We start from the raw sequence: 20,918 nt of genomic DNA on the forward strand, positions 1-20,918 counted from the left end.
CAGGCACAGATGAGTGAAACTTCCAGCTAACCCTAAAATGTTTCATACACAGCCTGAGGCAGTCCATGGCTTGAAATGTCCCCAGAAACTTTAAAGCAGTGAGGATTTCAGCAGTGAGCAGAGTCTGATTTCCAGCCTCAGGCTTCTCCTTCCACTACCTTCTCTGGGAACAACTGTGTGTGGTGCATTTCCAGGCAATGTGACAAAGTGTTACAGATGAAATAATAACACAGGTATAAGCTATATGGTGTGTGTATTGACAGACACTGTTATAAAGAAAACTTCATTGCATTCATTCTGCCTTAACAACACACTGTTGCTGTATGAAGTAGAGATTCCCACTTTACAGCCCTCACTCACTGACCTCTGTCAGCCTTCTCAGCTCTGAGTGACTGCTGCACGACACATGAGACCAAGAATTAAAGACCAAGAAAATTTCAGCAGCAAGGAATCTACACATTGAATCCTTCTGAAAATAAACACAGTATCTGGATGTGGGTATATCTTGGCTGAAGGGATGTAGGAATGCTTCAGAATAAAGCAACATTACTCAGTTTGCTGTTAACTGGCTCAAAGACGCATTCTCCTTCATGCTAAAGGTTTAATCCTTGCAGTGAGGACTGAGTGCAAAGATGTAAGCCATATGTTCATATAGGAAATAGTTAACAAATTTTATATGCAGCATTAGGTGCCCAGATGCAAGCTTCTGTAATCTCTCTGGTAAAACATTAAGCTGCAAAGATTTACAGACAAATCTCCCTCTATCTCTGGTTCCTGGAAGTGTAGATCCCTTCTTCAGGTTTGCTGTCAGTCTAGCACCTTTCCTTGATCTCTGGAACTGTAGGTAAATAATGCCCTTGCCATTCACAATTTGCTGTACTAAGCTACACATTAAAGCTGTACAGCATTGAGCCCAAGTGCTAGCTGCCAGTTTGAAGCCCAAAAGACTCCTTAGGTCCAGCATGCCCAGAGGAAGTTCCCATAGAATGACCTCACTCTGCACATCCAGAACAAAGCAATCATCCTGAGAAAAAAAAAATAAACCACCTTGTTTTTTATTTTTTTGCCTAACTACAGCTTTCTAAGGCAGTTAACAGCAGACAGCCACAATCAAAGCCATATATTACATCTCCCAGCTATAGGCAGGGAAGCAACAACACAGTGTTAGTGAGACAGCAAAGGAGCTTTCCATGTCTCTCAAACCCACCAAAATCACTAACTGAAAACAGCTGTAGAGGCACCTTCCTGCTACTGATCCCTCAGAAGAGCAATTGCCTTCAGGAATTCAGTGTTTGTAGGGCACCCCTCTATAAACAAAATGGTTCACTTACAGAAGACTACCCTGCACTTTCCACGGAACCAATCTCCAGGGTGTGATTTGCTATTGTTTAGCAAATGGGCAATGTTTATTATATGAACAGAATAGAAAAAAGGGTAACAATAGTGTGAAAATAGCTGCATGCCTTTATTGGCTTGTTATCTGTTTTAATTAGAATTAATTTCCACTGAAAGCTGTCTCAAAGGGCATTAGCAGTGTTCATCTGCTAGATATTATCAGCAACATTTAGGATTTGATTGTGGGAAAGCCCTGAAGGAGGATCAATATAAATTTCCAAAGGAGCCTGCACAGCTCAGTTAATATTGTGAAGATTCAAACTCTCCCACTGTTCAGAGGCATTCCTATTCAGAGTTCTATCTGAAAATATTTACAAATATGTGGAAATTTAGACAGGGAGCTTTCCACTAGTTATTAATACCATCCAATAGAATAGAATAGAATAGAATAGAATAGAATAGAATAGAATAGAATAGAATAGAATAGAATAGAATAGAATAGAATAGAATAAACCAGGTTGGAAGAGACCTTCGAGATCATCATGTCCAACCTATCATCCAACACTACCCAATCAACTAAACCATGGAACCAAGCATCCTGTCAAGCCTCGCCCTGAACACCCCCAGCGACGGCAACCCTACCACCTCCTTGGGCAGCCCATTCCAGTGGGCAATCACTCTCTCTGTGTAAAACTTCCTCCTAACCTCCAGCCTAAACCTCCCCTGATGCAGCCTGAGACTGTGCCCTCTTGTTCTGGTACTGGTTGCCTGGGAGAAGAGGCCAACCTCTGCCTGACTACAACCCCCCTTCAGGTAGTTGTAGAGAGCAATAAGGTCACCCCTGAGGTCCCAAGACATATTCTTCTAGCTATTTCTCTATCCACTCTTAAAGTTTTACAGTTAGACTAACTACTCAAAATTACATATAGCACGTCTTTAACAAGACGTTTCATAATGTATAGTTTGAGTGAAGGTTTGGTTTTTTGCTTGCCATTTTCATGGAAAAGGAAATCTACACTGTGTCACAAAAGCAAAAGCTAATTCTGCATTGCTTCTCTTCCTGGCACAACTCCTTTCTGCAGTTCCTGCAGACCATTATACTAGTGATCTGAAGATGATGAGCTCTCTATCGGATTACCCTGGGACACATTTTGTTCCTTCCTACTCCTACAGGAGAAAAGTTCAGCCTTGATGATGCTTGTAGTCCAAGCTAGCAGGCATGGCTGAACATTAGTGATGGAGAGGGAGGGGAGGGAGAGAAATTAGAGAGGTGGCATCTGAATCAAGAGAAGTTTCCACACACTCCTACCAAATAATGGACTGGAAGAATTGAATGAATAGAATACATAGAATACATAGAATACATAGAATAAACCAGGTTGGAAGAGACCTTCAAGATCATCGCGTCCAACCCATCAACCAATCCAACACCGCCCAACTAACCCATGGCACCAAGCACCCTGTCAAGTCTTCTCCTAAAAACCTCCAGTGATGGCGACTCCACCACCTCCCCAGGCAGCCCATTCCAATGTGCAATCACTCTTTCTGTATAGAACTTTTTTCTAACATCCAGCCTGAACCTCCCCTGGCGCAGCCTGAGACTGTGTCCTCTTGTTCTGGTACTGCTTGCCTGGGAGAAGAGACCAACATCCGTCTGTCTACAACCTCCCTTCAGGTAGTTGTAGAGAGTAATAAGGTCACCCCTGAGTCTCCTCTTCTCCAGGCTAAGGCATTTAAAATCTGTCCCCAGATAGTCTATTTGAAGCAGAACATTATTTCAGTGGCAAGGACATCTGTTTTATGTGATTGCCATGAAAATTTCTTGAAGCAAAAGCTATTGCTCCTTTGCTGATGACATAGGAATTGAGTTCTTAATTTCCTAGAAAGAATGAAGCATAGTATATTAAGGACATTGAAGGTATCACTAGAAATTCTTTGCTGACTGGAATTTCATGGAAGCTTTCCCCCCCCCCCCCCCCCCCCCCCCAACTATTTAAGATGACAGGTTGTTTCTTTCATAGAAGATTTTATTACTGATAATTCCTGCTGGCATCTGGCCTTTAGATTATTTGAAACTAAAAGGAGTAGAAATTAGTTAATGTCTTCCTATATCCATAGTTGCAATATGTGTATTTTAATTAACAAATATGCAAAACAAACCTCAAACCTGTTAAGATTTGTGGTAATGTTGATAGGAAAAAAAGGCATGACAGTAGGCTTTTTCTTTAGACAGAAGCAGCTATAGGAGTGTTAAGAGTGAAAGGGGCTCTAAGTGTCTTGTCTGCACCCATGGTCCTGTTAGCCAGCCCCAGAAACTGTGCCTGGGCTGTGAATGCATCAGTGGAGACAAATACCAGAATGTCTATATGAGAAGGGCTGTTTTCAGATAGCTTTGGAAGGTTATGTTTAGTCTTTGACTCAGAAAAGAATGTAAACATCATGTGACTAAGGAGAAGAAACTGGGCAGAATTTGGTTGTATATGTTAAAATATTGTTTTGTTATTTTAGCCTATTGTATGCCTTAATTACATGCATGCCACTCAAAACTAACAAATTAAGATGTGACACATGTGCCTTCTGATAGCATATATAACTTTGCTGTATAACGTAATAAACATCTTTGCCTGCTTACATCTTGTCCTGGAAGTTGTGCTCAGGGTAATTGGACACCTATACTACAACAAATCCTGCTCCACGACAAGAGCCCTATACTACAACAAATGGTGACCCTGAACGTGCACCTTGAGCAACTATACACTTGTACCAACAACAACTAATTTCGCTTCAATGGGAGTGCAGAGGTGGTCCTGCTTGTCGGCATCACAAATGGTAGCCTTTAGATTAATCTCTGTGGGATTAATTTCTTTACTGTTTATGCTAGAAGCCTAGGATCCTAGCATTGGTGGCACTCTCCTACCTAGCATAAGAAGAGGCACGAAAGGTGCGAAAGGCACGAACGTCCAGACATTAAACATAAAAAAGAAGGAAAAAAAAGAAAGAAAGAAAAATTAGGGACACCTCTGGAAAAAATAAGAGGAGAATTCACAAAACTGCGAAGCAGAGGTGAGTAGTCAGGGTAATTGGGGAGTTGGAGCCTCCTTATTGGCAAGCACATCAAATAAGAGAAATCAATACTGGGAGTCATTACTCATATCTTCATAAAAAGAGCTGCAGACACATCTTTATCCACTGGAAAAGGGGTTTTGGGACATACCTGTTTCCAGGTTAAACAGTGAATGGAAGACAAGCAGTTTAGAAATTAATGTAGACTTAGTTGAGGAGAAATTATGTTTTCTACTTTATTTATCTTTAATTAAAATAATTATTGAAATTACACACTTTCAATTGTAATTGTGGGAACAGTAACATGCCTTTTTACTCAAGTAACTTCTTTATTACTCTAAATGCATTGACTTTGTGGGATTTACTAGTAAAATATTAATTTCCTGGATGTGATGATGACACAAAGATACAATCTAGAATAGGAAATAATTATTCTGCAACAGGATCAGAAGACTACTTACATTTCTTTGGAATTTTTTATCCAGTATGAGCTGTGTAAGCCAACTCCTTGTGGAAGAGCACATAATATTTCTCAAGGGATTTGTAAGCAGAGTGTGCATTGCAAAGAGGTTAATATTAATAATTTAACTACATTTATTTCAGGCACCGTTGAATCAACCATTAGCAATATAACAAGATAGTGGTGAGTTGTAAATAACATAAGAGGGAACTTCCTGCTCTGTGAGACACCAAGGTTTTCAGTAGTCCTGGATGCAATTTGCTTTTAGTTTAAAACAGTTTGTACTAGGTGAGTTCTGAGACTGACGTGTATTCAAGTCAGGAAGCCCTAAAGGACCATAATAGAATGAAAGGTAACTGGCAGAGAAGACTTTTTTATCTCTCTAGAATGACTCATTGTGCAGCAATGGAAAGAATAGATACATAAAACAGAGAACATTAGAATACATTTGGAGTACAACTATGGCTATCCCAGAGTAGCTAAAATCAGCTTCTCAATATCACACTCATTTTTCCCACGTAGAATCCTAAAATAACCATTTTCTCCCCAAGACTTTCCCCATGAATTTGTAGCAATCTAAAGAAAAACAAAGAAGAAAAATATATGAATATTAATTTTAAAGCAGTATTCAAAAATGCTAGGTGCAGAATGCAAAATGATGCTTTTGTGTTAGCTTCCTTTTTAAGAAACAGAGCTTCTCAGATTTGGTGCAGTGACAATCAGAATGGAACTTTTTCTAATTTCTACTAATTTGTTTCCTTGTTGTATTTGGTTGTTTCTTTTTTTTTTTTTTTTAATATCAAAATTTCAGTCCCAAAATTCAATCAAAATGGAATACTTTTTTTAAAAGGCATTTGATAAATTGAAGCAGAAATCATGAGCTAATTCAACTATTGGATGGAGAAGGTGGTCATTGAAACAACAGAGGTCAATATTCCAGTTCCTACTAATCTGTTAAAGAGAGACTCAAGAAAAACCTGACTTTTAATAAATGAGGTTTCACTCAGGTAGTTACATATTGAGCTATTTAGTTTCTTATGAAGGCGGTAGATGTTTTGCCTCAGGTGCCATGAAACTATCTACTGCAAGCCTTGTCATGAGCAGGTAATAAAATAGTGATAAAAAGTGATAAAATCTGACTTAGTCTAAATGTCTGAAAGCCAGCGTTTATAGTGCTTTTTTTGTTTGGGGGATTTTGTTTGTTTGTTTTTCCCTGATGGTTGGATAGCATTTGACAACTCTCTTTAACAGATAGCTTGTCTTTTCCAAATAATATTGGTTACTTTTAATAAATCTCATTTGCAGGCACCAAAAAGAAGTGAGTCTTCATGGGAAACTAAAATAATACTTGCGAATTTGAACAACATTTGAGATAGCCAACATACTGTGGGAAAACCCACAGAATACAGGTGGGAGACTGAATGAAACAAGTTTTGAAACTGAGGTAGATGATGCTATAGTTCAAGGGTCAGAAGGATAAAAATTGCCACAAGGGGAATAGAATTATGCAGGAGACTTTAAGGAAAGCAAAGTGAAGGAAGAAAAAATAGAGGCAGCGAGAGTTAATGAAAAGAAATAAGTTTTCAGATAATCTGTGTTGGAGAGATTATTTTTTTTCTTCTGCCTCACAATACAATGCTTAAGATTCACTTACCCAGAACTTCTGTTTCTGTCTATGTTTGTCAGTTATTTCTCCCCACCTGTTACAAGAGATGGTACTAATGAGACCTTTGGTGCATACGTTCATGTTTGTTCTTTTATAGTGAGCAAAGAGAAATAAGACCCAGCCAAGCAATTTAACTCACCCTAAGACATATACAGAGGATAGAATAGATGAATATCTACGGAAGATAAAGGGAACCATGGCTGCCTAGCAGACACATCTTAATTTTTCATGTAAATACTTAGTTGTTATGAATCCTACTCTCCATTACTCATTTTTTTGTTTGCATCCTGTCTATGGAATAGACACAGAAACATCTTGAGAGATCCTACTCTCTCTAAATGTCAATGGCATCAGTCCACCCTGCTTTCACATTGCTGAAAGCCCCATTTCACTATCAATAGAGACTGTGATCAAACCCAAATGGTCTGATCAAACCCACAACATCTTCCACCTGGCCATCCCATGTTTTCCTCTCCTGCTTCCATGCAATTCTGTCTTTTCCTGTTCTCTTCCTGAGCCTTTGAGTTACACTGTGCCTCACTGGAGTTAGTCTTATAGACATGTCAGAGATTATTTTATAAATAAGCCTTCAAATGATAGAAAATAAGTAGCAATTTCAAATTGCATAACAAGGAAAGACAGTGAATGCATTTACAATTTTTATGATCCACTGATCAATTAGGCAGTTTATGCAGACATTTCTGGTTTTGTACAAATAGCTCTTGCAAGATTCATCCAAATTTATTTCCATTTGATGACTCCATCACTTTATATATTGTGCAAATCTTGAGCTTTGAGGCATTTTCAAAAGTGTTTCTGAGAGATTACAAATATCAATTCAACATGGTCATTTATTATTATAGCTGCCTTCTACAAATATTGGATCTCTTTCACAGAAGAGGTTATAAATAAAAAATCAGACTACAGCAAACATCAACCCACACAAAACTGCATTTTTTACCATCGGCATCAGCATGTCTTAGCTCTTTTTTCTCTCTCCAGGAACAATCTCAGGTAAGCAAAACACAAATATACATCAATATGTTTATTTGAAGTTTAACTTTAATGAGATTCTCATGGGTTCCTGTCTGACTAATCTGATAGCCATCTATGAAACCATGACCAAATGGGTAGATGAGGGAAAAGCAGTGGATGTGATATACCTTGACTTCAGTAAGGCTTTTGATACTATCTCCCATAATATCCTCATAGAAAAGTTCAAGAAATATGGCATAGATGGTTGGCCCATGAGGTGGATCGAAAACTGGCTTGACAGCAGAGTTCAGAGAGTTGTCATCAGTGGCATAGAGTCAACTTGGAGGCATATGGCCAGTGGTGCTCCCCAGGGATCAGTACTGGGTCTAATTTTGTTTGATGTCTTTACCAACGACCTGAATGAGGAGAATGAGTGTATCCTCAGCAAGTTCTCTGATGGTACAAAACTGGAGGGGGGTGGTGGCTGACACCTTCTCAGGCTGTGCAGCCATTCAATGAGATCTGGACAGGTTGGAGAGCTGGGTGCAGGCAAATCTCATGAAGTTCAATAAGGACAAGTGCAGGGTCCTGCATCTGGGGAGGAATAACAGGCACCAGCAGGTTAGGGGATGCCCTGCCAAAAAGCAGCTCCATGGAGAAAGACTGTGGAGTGCTGGTGGACAGCAAGTTCACCATGGGACAGCACTGTGCCCTTGTGGCCAAGAGAGCCAATGGTATCCTGGAGTGCATCAAAAAAAGCATGTCCAGCAGGTCTAAGGAGGTTCTTCCCCTCTACTATGCCCTGGTGAGACCACACCTGGAACACTGTGTCCAGTTATGGGCTCCCCAGTTCAAGAAAGACAGGGACCTGCTGGAGAAAATCCAACAAAGAGCCATGAGGATGATTAGGGAAGTTGAGCACCTCCCCTATGAAGAGAGACTGAGAGACCTGGGGCTGTTTAGCCTTGAGAAGACTGAGATGGGATCTGATCAATGTATATAAATATCTGAGGGATGGGTGCCAAGTGGAGGGGGCCAAGCTCTTTTTGGTGGTGTGCAATAATAAGACAAGGAACAATACATACAAGCTTGAACATAGAAGATTTCACCTCAGGCTGCCCAGAGAGGCTGTGGAGTCTCCTTCTCTGGATACATCCCAAACCTGTCTGGATGCATTCCTATGTGGACTAGCCTAGGTCATCCTGCTTTGGCAGAGGGGCTGGCCCTGATGATCTCTGGAGGTCCCTTCCAACCTCTAACTGTGATACTATGAGGTTTTTTTATGTAGGTCATGGATTACCTTAAGCATTATGCTTTGCTCAAAAAAACCCCACAGTGAAGCTACATGAGTGACAAAGAACTTATACTCAGGCCATGTATTTTATATTCAAATTAATTCAAAATAATGGATGTCATTAAAAAGTGATAGCTTAATAGTCAAGACATTAAAATTTATGCAAAGAGTGGTTTAGACTTCATGGTGCAGAATCACATTTTATGACTAGATTTATCGTTGTTAGAAACTCAGGTACAGCTAGCCCAGGGACCATAGAGCCTTCAACCTGTCAAACTTGAATTCAGCTTTTACAGTTAAACACCTCTGCAAATATTTTGATATGCCATAATCTCAAAGGTCGGAACACTTATGTATTACACAATAAAAAGATGGGTAATGCTTTACATAGTTGGATCCATTGGATACTTCAGTGTTGGGTGCCGGGCCAGCACAGAGAGAACACACAGAGACACAATGGAGCTTTTGTGTCAACAACCACTAACCTCTTTATTGAATACATATCATAGCTAAAATACCTTTCTCTCCCTGCACTCCCATCCTCACAGCTGTGCCCTCTCCCAGTACTGTTTACCTTTCAAATTAAGGGGAGGATGTTCAGGCCTAGCTTCAAGGCCATATTTAATTGGCCTTCTCAGTACACAGTACTTCAGCAACATTCAATGAAATTTAGCACGTACTTTGAATGTACTGAACTCTGAAGCAGGCTAAATTTTCTTACATATCATTGTCAGTTTTCTTGTTCTTTCACTTCTCTTGTCCTTTCTCACTATATTAGACCATTTGGCCTTCTCAGTACACAGTACTTCAGCAACATTCAATGAAATTTAGCACGTACTTTGAATGTACTGAACTCTGAAGCAGGCTAAATTTTCTTACATATCATTGTCAGTTTTCTTGTTCTTTCACTTCTCTTGTCCTTTCTCACTATATTAGACCATTTGGCTTTTCTCCTACTCACTATTTTGCTCTGACCATTTAACACGATCCTCTTCATCAAGCTGCCAGTATCAGGCAAGTCACTAAGTGTTTTGTTCACAAGTGACTCCGTGGCTAAGGACTGCTGTCATTTACTTGCACACCTTGTCATTTCTCATTTAAATCAACATCAACCCCACACATTAAAAGCTTTCATACTCTCCCCTTCCTCAGCCATCATTTTGTCCCCCTGTGACGTTCTGGCTTAGTCACTCATCCTAGTTATTTAGCATATATTTGGATCAGCATGTGTGTGGCAATAGCTGTCATCACCCCATGCTTGTGCCCAGCATGTTTCGTATCCCGCCCCAGCATCCACACTCATACCATCTCAGTATTTCATCCCTGAAGAGAGGTATTCAAATTTCATAACTGATTTTGCCGTCTACATTTTTTGGTTTCTCATGGCCCTGTGCACATATCTTAAATACATACACCTAAAACACACCATCTATTCTTCATAAACATTTTTTCCTAATACAGTCCTCCATGTTATATTCCAGTTTCTCTCTTTTCTTTGTTTCAGAACATTTACTATATGCATACTTCAGCAGGTTTTCCCCTAGTAGTCTAAGTCAATGGGTTTTTTGAAAGGTTGATCTTGCACAAGCCTTCTGCTTCTCTTTGCTGCTGTCCAAAGACAGCAGCAAAGATACACTCTTTCCACAACCATGGGCATTTTCATCACCTTTTCAAAGATACCTTCATTAGGATCACAAACACAAAATACACTTCCTTTTGAAACTTTCTTTTCTTGAACTATGTGTTGAAGATACTCCAAGTAATCCTCCTAGAACAGGCCTGACTGGTTATTCATTTGATAATCTAGTACACCTGTACAATTTTAATTTTAAACACTCCAGTTATTTCTGTGTGTAATTGTTCACTCAGCAATTTAATATATTCATCTTTGCATATTCCTTCCATATCAAGAAATAAAGCCCCTTGGTGTGTCCTGTAATTCAAGAGTATGCATTATTAGCCACTTGTCATCTTAATACAGTGTCACTAGACTACATTTTAGGGGAAATCCACTAGTTTATAATGTAGATTCTTCTGCAGCAGTATCAGTCTTCATCGTGTATTCCTTGTGCATCCTGAATAAAATGAGCAGCGTCTCAGCAGCAGCTGATTTCTTTCTGGGGTGTAGAGAGCCCAGACTGCTGTGCCAGTAAGCTGCGCTCATTAATTAGGAGGCCACTGACAATTTTAATGTTTATATTTGCATTCTGCTTGTTGCCATGTTTGGAGGAAATTTTGTCAGTTTTGTTCACAACTTGGTGTGCCCACAGAATATTTGTGAATACTCACAAAGGTATTTCACCCTACAAACCAGTATATTTAATGTTTTAGAGCAAATGTTACAGCAGATTAAAAGACAATTGATTTGTACCACTTTCCAATACTCTAAAATTGTCAGATATGTGAAAATGAAACAACAATGCTCCACTTCTGATAGTGAAACTTGGGTTCCAAACTGGCCATTGACATGGCAGAGGAAAATAGTAAAAGAATATGTTTTACTCACCCAAGGAGTTTGACTGAATGAGTTTTCCATTTAGAGCCTATTTTCTGGGGACATCTGTAGATTCCCTCTTTGTAAAGGAAAAAATCATCATACACTTTCATTATAGCTAAAAAACAAAAGGATAAATCAACATAGTCAACAAATATTGCTTTTGTTCTTGTTTGTGCTTGTATTTTACCAGTGAGAGTTTTGTTGTGTGTTGGACTACATAAATGTACTTTGTAATTTGTAATTGCACTAAATTCGCTACTTGCTCAGAAGTTCCCTGCTGTGAGTGAACTGAGGGAAATACTCCAAAAGCGGTCTCTCAAAGCCCTCTTGTCAAGTTAGCTGAGTTTCCCTGTCATGGAAACTCCCTATCACAGACACTTTTTCCAATACAGGAGGATGAAACATTGACTGATGTAGGCTTACATAAGTTTTCTAAATTCCAGTGAAATCCATTTCAATAAAACAAGTTTTCTCTCAAGGCTGATACATCAAATCCTCAGTTCTGGAAACATCTGCATTTCCAAGGAAAGTATTTCACAGGCAGTGTATAGCCTGTGAAATATGGTGGAATACTATGTGTGCCTTTTTCTGAAACTCAGGGAGAGTTCATTAAGTACTCAGCAACCTCGTTATGGAAAACCAGGTTGTCTGTATATATGTTCATCCTGACTTCCAGTTAAATGTGTGAGGAAGAAAACTTTATGTCCATAAAAGTAAGGCCAAAGAGATGATGAACTAGAAATTTTATGCAAGCGGGGTTGGACTAAATGATCTTTTGAGGTCCCTTTCAACCCCTAACATTCTGTGATTCTGTGGTTGTGAATGAAGATTACAATTTGCACTTTACATCTATTTGTTATTTCCTAAGAATATAATCCACTTTTTTTTAACAGAAAAATATTTTGGGTGCTTTTTTCTCCACATTAGTTCTGTCACCTTAGTACCATTTTCTTTGGTATAAGGTGGGCTATCAGATCCACAGAAATGAAAATATATTCCATGTCTACATTACCTTTATATTCCAGTACATCAGAAGTACTATCAAGCTTAACTCCAGCTTCTAGCGTTTAACAGATTTAGACTACCATAGAGCTTGGAATATGAAAATTGTTGAAATCCAGTTTCCTAAAGTCTTGTTCCTTGGGAGTCACATATAGTACAAATTTTGCTGATCATTTTTATGTGGTTGGAGCATTTATAATACATGTGTCTGGTACAGGTTATGGCATCCAGTAAGATGAGCTCATTCTTCCTTTTTTTTCCTGCCTGGCATGCTTTCAAATGTTTTGACCCTACCTGAATGTTTTCATAAACTGGAAGGAAATTAGCTGTCGTTACAAAATTTTGGCTTCTACCATACTTGACTGAAAACAGAAAACATTCACAAATTTTAGGAAGTGAAAGAGAACAGCTCAAAATATGGCAGATGAGCCTATTTGCCTGGTTAAAAAGATAGTTTGCTAATGAGGTCACTCACATAAATAATGCATGATGACAGCAACACATGGGGACCAAGCAGCTTTGATGCTACCCAAGGTGGCAAGTCTGGGAGACAGCTGTATCAGTTAACATCAGAAAAAAGTTTAACTCTTTTAACAAACAATGGTAAAGCTTCTGCCAAGCTGCCTGCAGAAGCAGAACTGACAAATATCAAGTGGAAAATAGAACAAATTTATACTTGATTTCTGCCCACAAGCTCAGGACTCTGTTAGAGCTCTCTGTAAAGGTTCCCCTCCTCATCAGTGGCCCCTAGCCTCACCGGTGTATAGAGCAAGGAATTTAAGTCCTGTAGATGTCCCTCTACTGCCAGGTAAAGTACCAGGTGTTGAGGTTTCAGAGTTGCAAAGAAGCTGTGAAGGGAGAGCTTTAAAGTGGTACAAAGGAACATAAAGGGGAAAGAGCACTCTCACTGGCCTTAGTCCATGTGAGGAAGTCAAGGGAGAACTGAAGGGAATGAGTCACTTCAAAAATTACTGTAAAGGTTTCCCTGGATTTTGTTTTGATACTTTGGCCAAAGCAGGTGAAAGAAATAAGGGTGTGTGCACAGACTGCAGAATTCACTTCTCCCCTGAGAAGTTTGAGGTTAGATGATCTCATTTATTGTCAGGCTGACACAGGAGAAGATACCTGCATTTCTAAATTACATTGTTCTTTGAAATCAAAGTCCATATGTTCAATTTCAGAAAACAATTTATTCTTTATCAACTCTAAATCAAACACATGCTCTTGACTCTGTGAAGAAACACCATACCTAAATTGCTTCCACTAAAATTAAATGGAAAATTTTGAAGTGTATTCCAGGATAGCTTTATGTGAGAGAATTTTATCCATGATTACATATTATATCTAAATTTAGTGTGTGTTCATATGTATCCATATATTTGTGTACATATGCAAAGCATATACTTAGATAGATGTGTATCTGTATGTACACAGTCTGCAACCAGGAGCTAAGCAATGGTACAGTCTTTGTAGTTAAGTGGGCTAGGTACATGAAGTGTAGAGTGGACAGAGAGACGCTAACTCAAAATGAAGCAGTGAGATATTTGTACATATTCAGTGACTTTGTCCTGATATGGACTGGGACTCGGACAGGATGAGATGATCACAGTCCACCAGAAAACTTTGTTACCTCCCACATAGAAGAAACTTTGCATTTTCCAAAATTAATTTAATAATTGTTAATGAATCAGAAGAGGTAACAATTTTCATAAGTTTGACTGTAGCTCATGCATGAGTTACATCAGTCATGCTGAGCTGTAAGATCTATGCATATAAATTCAGAGGATTGTGATTCATTCCAATATGGATTCTTCTGCATAAAATTCTTAAATAAGAATTTGTGTCTCTAAGACATATAAAGATGCAAAAACTCTAAATGTAGTTGCTACCAAAAGAACTGTACATTGCAGGGAGGTGCTTGAATCCCCATCCCTGGGGGTGTTTAAAAGACATTTAGATGTGGTGCTTAAGGGATATGGTTTAGAATCACACTTGGTAGAGTTAGGTAATGGTTGGATTTGATGATCTGAGAGGTCTTGTCTGGCCAAAACAATTCAATAGTTGTATGATTAATGCAACCTAGTTCCTTCTGATTTTTTCAGTGTGTCAGCAAAGTAAATAGTAAGTCTTTTTCCAAGAGCATGATAGCTGAAATCATAAGCTTTATAGGGTCAAAACGCTGATGCATTGTCAAAAATACATTAACTTTTCTTTTGACTGAGACTGACTAATATGACAGAAAGGATTATTTTCCTACACTGGCTCTATAACCATCAGAGTATTTCCTCAAGTCCATTAAAAAAAAAAAAAAGGCAATTGGATTGTCCATTTGAATGTTTTCAAAGCATTGATAAAACTTCCTTCTGTTTATTTGAAAATTAATTAAGAAACTAATGTTTAGCATTTGAAAGTGCTAATTGATCAATTCCTGTACCGTATAAAACAATGACATACGTCAGAGGGAAAATGTCACTTCTACTGCAGTGCTGCCTCCAGAGGATAGCAGGCTTTGAGAGTTTTCTTCAGCCACTGAGGAAATTGATCCCAGCCCTGGAGTGTAGAACTTCGTTGGCATTTAACTCCTCCTGCACAGCCTTAAATTGTCATTTCATCAATGAGCAAACAACTATGAAGAAAAGGCACGTTTCCATTGCATAGGTTTTGTGAAAATTGTTCAGCAAATCCAGCTCAAGGTCATTTTACTCATTATGGAATCTGACACGGTATAGCTGCCTTTAGGGGCACTAATGGCTCACCAAGCATCTCTTGAATAAGCTGCAGTGCATTTCTTTTTTAAATTTTTTCACTGTGGAATGCATTTATGTTTTCTATTATTTTGACACAAGAGAACTGTACATTTTTCTATTCTTTTGATACATGAAAACTGTATATTTTAATTATTTCAATAATAATGTTGTAATCTTCCAAACTTACCATACCTTGCACTGGTCCATTGTCCATAATTTCTTTCATTATATTGGTCTCCTGAGGGGAGGTGAAAGGAGCAGCAGAGAAAGCAAGGGAAGATAATGCATTCCATTAAATAAAATTAAAACTGATACTAATTTATCATTCCATATATATATAGTATAAATGTATCATTGTGCTTGTATTTCTAGAGAATATTTGGTTTATCAAATGGACATGACCTTCAGACACGTTTAAGAAGCACTAATGCACATTTATGGCTACCTACTTTCTTTTCCACTGCTAATGTCTATAGAATCGTAGAGCAGCAGCTTTAAAGAGATAATGTAAAACTGAGAAACCATAAAAAATTTGAATTCTTCTAAAAATGTTAGGGGGCAAAATGGAAAATTCACAGCTCTAGTCTTCAAGTGAACATATTTCCATATGCCAGATCATTTACAAAACCCACAGGAGAAAAATGGATGAGACAATGGATGAATATCATGAACTTACTTTTGAGGAGACCCTGTAGGGAAAGGCACACCGATATAACCGATTAGATTCTTCTAGAGGATTAGGACATGGTCCATTTGTATAGTTTTTTCCATATTCACTTGACACATAACAACGATTTTCGCCTGAAGTCTCCAGGTGACTGTTCCAAAACGATGGATAACAAGCATAGGATACAACTCTGTTTAGATAGTGGGGGGAAAAAAAAAATCAAACAAACCAAACAGACACACACAAAAAAGCAAACAAAAATGAAACAAAAAAAAAACTTAAGAAGTTTGCTTAAACATTTTTGCAGCTTTATTTCTAGCTTTTAGTTATTTTACAACTGTTATATTTTGAGTAAATTTACAAAACCTTCATTCTTCAAAAATGTGAAAGTCTCATATTATCAACTAGAAGGAATTTCCATTCATATGCATGATCATTATATTTCACCTGCAGCAGTCCTCTTACTGCACTTCTTCAAACACAAGAAAATGTTTCAGCACTCGTCACCTAGTACATTCATCTCATTGGTGATGATCACTGAATAAGTTCAGTAAATTATCAATATTGTTAGCATGATCCATTGAATGCTTGTGAAAATATACATGTATTTTTATTTCTGTCAGCTAAAAAGTCTCTGATTTTCTAGTTTTATGACATTTGTTCACAATTTTTGGAACATTTGTTTAGATACAAAGTTCTGTGTTTATTTTTTGAAGGCTTAGGGACAAATAATTGGTGTCCTGTTGGCATATGAGTAAATAAAATGCTTCGAAGCACAGGTTAAGAGCCCTCATTCCACCCAAGAACAGAGAGAAGCAATGAATTTTATGTCCTGTCAATAGCTCATCCTGAATTGTTCAGCCATTTTGACCATTTGACTAACCAAACATCCATTGTACTTCAATAAAGTGAAAGGAACACAGCATATCCTTAAAATGCACTTGCTAACAGTCTGAGTTACTCAAATAAAAGCACACAGAATCTTCCACTTATTGTTTTATCATTTGTATGAAATATTGGGACCTTCCAGATGTAGTGTTTTAAACCATATAATGTGTGTGTACATGTATATGTATATGTATATGTATATATTTCCCACTATCAAAATCATTAATTTATGACTGCTGCATTTATGACTGTGCAGCATTATGTCCTTGGGAAGGGTGTACTGATCACCCTTTGGCTTTTCCAGTCCTTCAGCAGGCAGCTGTGTTTTTGCCTGAATCCTGTTCGCTGTATATACTGGTGTAACCCAATACCTTTGTAGCAGGGGAGTAAAATATTCTGTGTAAATCAGCTCAAAACTATTCCTCTGCCTTTTTTGCCCCTCCTTTTCTTATGTCCTGATAAGCAGAGAGGAGAGAGGAGATGGGAAAGGGAGTGACAGGGTAGTGTGGTAGTTTAGTCCTTACCATTTCACTAGCTAAACCACTTCACTAGTTTTCTACATTATATTGCTGGATGTTTCTAAAACAATAGACACATTTCAGTGATAATGCCATGGAGGCCTCTGAGAAGGTTTCTTTTAAAGGCCATAATAAGTTTGCCAAACCAGAATATTTTAAAATAAGCAGTCCTCTAAAAAGTATATGTAGTTAAGTAGCCCATCAACACTATTGAACCTTCTGAATCTTAAGAACTGAAAATTAGTTCCATGCAGTATGGAGGAAAGTTATGTTTACCTGCATACACTTAGCTGTGAGGATCATTACAAGATGAGCACATATATGCTTCAGCTACTCTGAATAAGACATAGCATTTTCCCATTAGTATTTGGTGATCAAAAAATTGACCCTAAGAATGTCTTTTTTTGGTTACTTCTTTCTGCCCAAACTAGACCAACACAACCAGAAGCTGCATAAAGCAATAATTCTGCCTACATGAGTAGGGATTGTCTGTCTAAGGTTGTTAGCCTGTTAAGTTATTATTGCTTAGGTCTTTGACCTATTCTCTGGCAATCTTTTTTAATCCTGTCTGAATATCTGAAGGTATTCTGGATTCTCAGATTTCTAATAGGGAATGTTAAGTGTTCAGCCAAACATGCAAGGGTTGTTAATAATTTCAAAGGTTATAATGCTTTTGTTCTATAGCTGAGTAGGGGAGACCTTTGTTTTATATATATGTGCATGTATAATGCTTATAAAATGTCTATATATTCATAATCATTCTAGTCACCACTGCTCACATACTTCCAGAAGAAATACAGGATTACTGCTGAGTATAGTCAAGCCTGCAAGGCAGCTAAGGTGAGCAAATTCAGTCCATAGAGCACAATGTACCATAGGCAAGGCAGGAGTAGGTCATTGCAACCCAGAGGGAATTGCAATTGTGTGGCACCTATTCCTCCCATGTACTTAGAAACACCTGAGAGGGAGACAAGAGAGGAGAAATTAATTACTGGGGTTATTTTTTTTTCCCCTGCTGCTTTTAGTTGTATTATCCTACGTGGAATTGTCACAGCTTCTGCACAGATGAGTCTTATATCTGTTGCCTTAGAAGTGAGCCACCAAATGATGTACTGACATATTGGAGCTGTGTGGTAATCCAGACCTGATGACTCATTCTGAATTGAGTCACTTCAATTTTTTTTCACTATCTAGAGTTTCTGCAGTCAAGATTAACATAATTCAACAGCTTCTTGCTGAAACATGAGTTTGTACATGATGAAGCATCAGAACAATAGTAAATGTGAAAAACATATCAAGAAGATGACCTTGCCAAAAGAGTCACAGAAGGAAAAAGAAAAATAATAGTGAATGTGTTCATGTGCACATACATACATACGTAGACAAAAAAGCAAGCAGCATCCAGGGAGAAGCAGAGAAAGTCTGCAGTGTGTTCATAAAGTCTTGGCAGAATTCATCTGCAGTCATGTCTATGTGTTCAATTTACTGAAATTTTTTGTGGGCTTGTTCTATTTATATGTCTGAATTGTGAGATGAGAACATAATCTGAGACATTAGATTATGTTATTAGTAAATTGGCTAAAACTAATAGCAGTAATATTCTTATACCCTGCAAGTGCTAAGAGCCCAACATACAAATCAGAGCAAGCCATGATTAGAAGCAGTATTTGCATTCTTGTGTGTAATCTTTCTGCTTCCTGAAAATAAAATATTTTTTTCCTCATTCTTAAAGACTATAAATTTTTTTATTCCCTCAGCACATAAAATAGATGTTTTCAAACTATATCAATCCTTCAGATTTTTCTTTTTCTTTAAGAGGAAGACAGGAAGAGAAAGAGTTAAATAGCAATTCAGCTCCACTTGTAGCAGATTTCACTGTTAATTGAGTGCTCAGTGATTCTGAAAAGTCATATCTCAGCAATGGACTAACCTCATCGAGCTTTATGGAAGTCTTCCATTAACTTCACTGGGGATACTTTAGCCCAGCACCTGATTTTCCTGAAAATCTATCAAACACCTGTGATAAGCACACTTCAGAAATCAGAAAACCAGAAGCTTTGAAACAGCATTGAACATCTGCTGTGAAAATGTACAAGCCCACAAAGAAAATCAATGTGCTTTCTCCCTGTTGCTGGGTATGGAGATAATGAAAAAAAATGATTGCAATATACTGGCTCATCAAATAAAAGTCATCTGAGAGCACATGGAAGTAAGCATTATTTAACAGGGCTCATTCAAAAGATGTTTCAGGCTTTTATGCCATAAATGTTCTTCTTTTTTCTTTTTTTCATTGTCAGAGGTAAAGAGTTATGCATTATGGGTTTCAGATACAAAAAATATTCAATTATCAGTCCTGTGAATCAAAAATATTAACTATCTTATTTTTTTTAAATACTGTTTCCTCTTGACCACAGTCAGAGAGAAAATGTTAGGCTAAATGGACCCTTGCACAGACCCAGCATCATTGCTTTTTATTCTTCCAGCATGTGTCCTCATGGATATTTGGATATTTTCCTTAAGACATTTATTTGTGCCTGGAACTTTTGGAAGACAATCTGAAATACTATTTGAACTTGAAAAAAGAAAATCAGGATTTAGAAATGTTGTTTTGAAATATAGGTAAATAACAATGGGTTTGCACGTGGTACTTTGGTGATGAGTCAATGATCAAGAGTAAGGATGGGCAGAAAACAAAAGTCTGTAAGAGCTCATGTTGTACATGTTGTATCTGGCTCCATGGAAACAATAAACTTGAGTCAATGACTAGGACAATAATCTTAGACTGTGGAGATTTGTTGAAGTGCTAGATTGTCTCCACAACTCTGCACTTTCTCACAACTGCCCTGATGATTCTTTACTTAGTCATCTGCAAGAGGCTGGGGGATACTGTGAGGTGTCTCAGGTGACTGAGCAATAATGTAAGTATTTGGGACGCTGGAGGTGAAAAGACAATTCATAGGTGTACTCTGGTGAGCTGAGGTGTCCTGTCTGTATGCTTCTAGGCTTACATCAGTTTGAAATCCTGCTTTGCACACCCATTCACACTGGTACTGTACAGTCAGGGAGCAATCTTCTCACAATTGCATTCACATCAACACGAGCGCCAGTGTGGATACAGCTAGACTGACAATGAAGTGCTCCTACAGATCCAGTCTGCTTTGCTTTCCTTAGAGAAAGAAGCTAACTCTTATACAGTTCAACTGCCTCTGCAAAGCATGCTATGCCACTAACTGCATTGCTTCAGGTAAAAATACCAAAACAACAGCAAAATTAAAAACAAACAAACAAACAAACAGCAACAACAACAAACCAAGAACAGGAACAATTTTCTGGTATAGGAAGAATCTTATTGCTATGGGTTCGGGGTGGCTATACCCATATATAGATAACAGTCAAAGGGAAGAAGACTAGGAGGTTACCCTGTTGCTGCACTCTTTAGGGATTTTCCACTAAATATTAAAATGTATCATTAAAATGGATCTCTTATCAACACTGCAAGTTCTTGTGCTTCTGTCCTTGCATGGTAGGCAATAAAAGAGCACAGTGAGAAAGATTTGTGTTTACTCTCTTAAGAATATGAGCTACTGATTTAAAAGGGCCTGTACTTCTAGTTACAGTAAAATGTTGCTTAAAATAATAAGCTATAACATTCATGTCTTCATGAATGAAACTTTTGCTTTTACCACCATGAGGTGGTCGTGGGACATTGCCTGAGCGGAATCCTTTACTGCACACTGCAATTGTTTACCCAAAAGGTCTCCCACCCAAAACTTAGATCAAAAGTAGTTTAGTGTTTAAACCCTGAG

At 38.1% G+C, this 20,918-nt stretch overlaps 1 protein-coding gene across 1 annotated transcript in view; it reads right to left on the reverse strand.

The window, feature by feature from the left end:
- Positions 1 to 4,782: 4,782 nt before the first annotated feature.
- The window catches only part of TINAG (tubulointerstitial nephritis antigen), a 33,970-nt gene continuing 17,834 nt past the window's right edge, over positions 4,783 to 20,918 (reverse strand). The window contains exons 7-11 of the mRNA XM_054178627.1: positions 15,716 to 15,896; positions 15,232 to 15,277; positions 11,300 to 11,405; positions 6,513 to 6,558; positions 4,783 to 5,434 (exon numbers count right to left, since the gene is read on the reverse strand). Of these exons, the coding sequence (XP_054034602.1) occupies positions 5,324 to 5,434; positions 6,513 to 6,558; positions 11,300 to 11,405; positions 15,232 to 15,277; positions 15,716 to 15,896 (490 nt within the window). The 3' untranslated portion in view covers positions 4,783 to 5,323. The remainder of the gene's footprint in view (positions 5,435 to 6,512; positions 6,559 to 11,299; positions 11,406 to 15,231; positions 15,278 to 15,715; positions 15,897 to 20,918) is intronic.

This window comes from Dryobates pubescens, chromosome 3 (genome assembly GCF_014839835.1).
Source record: "Dryobates pubescens isolate bDryPub1 chromosome 3, bDryPub1.pri, whole genome shotgun sequence".
NCBI lineage: Eukaryota > Metazoa > Chordata > Aves > Piciformes > Picidae > Dryobates > Dryobates pubescens.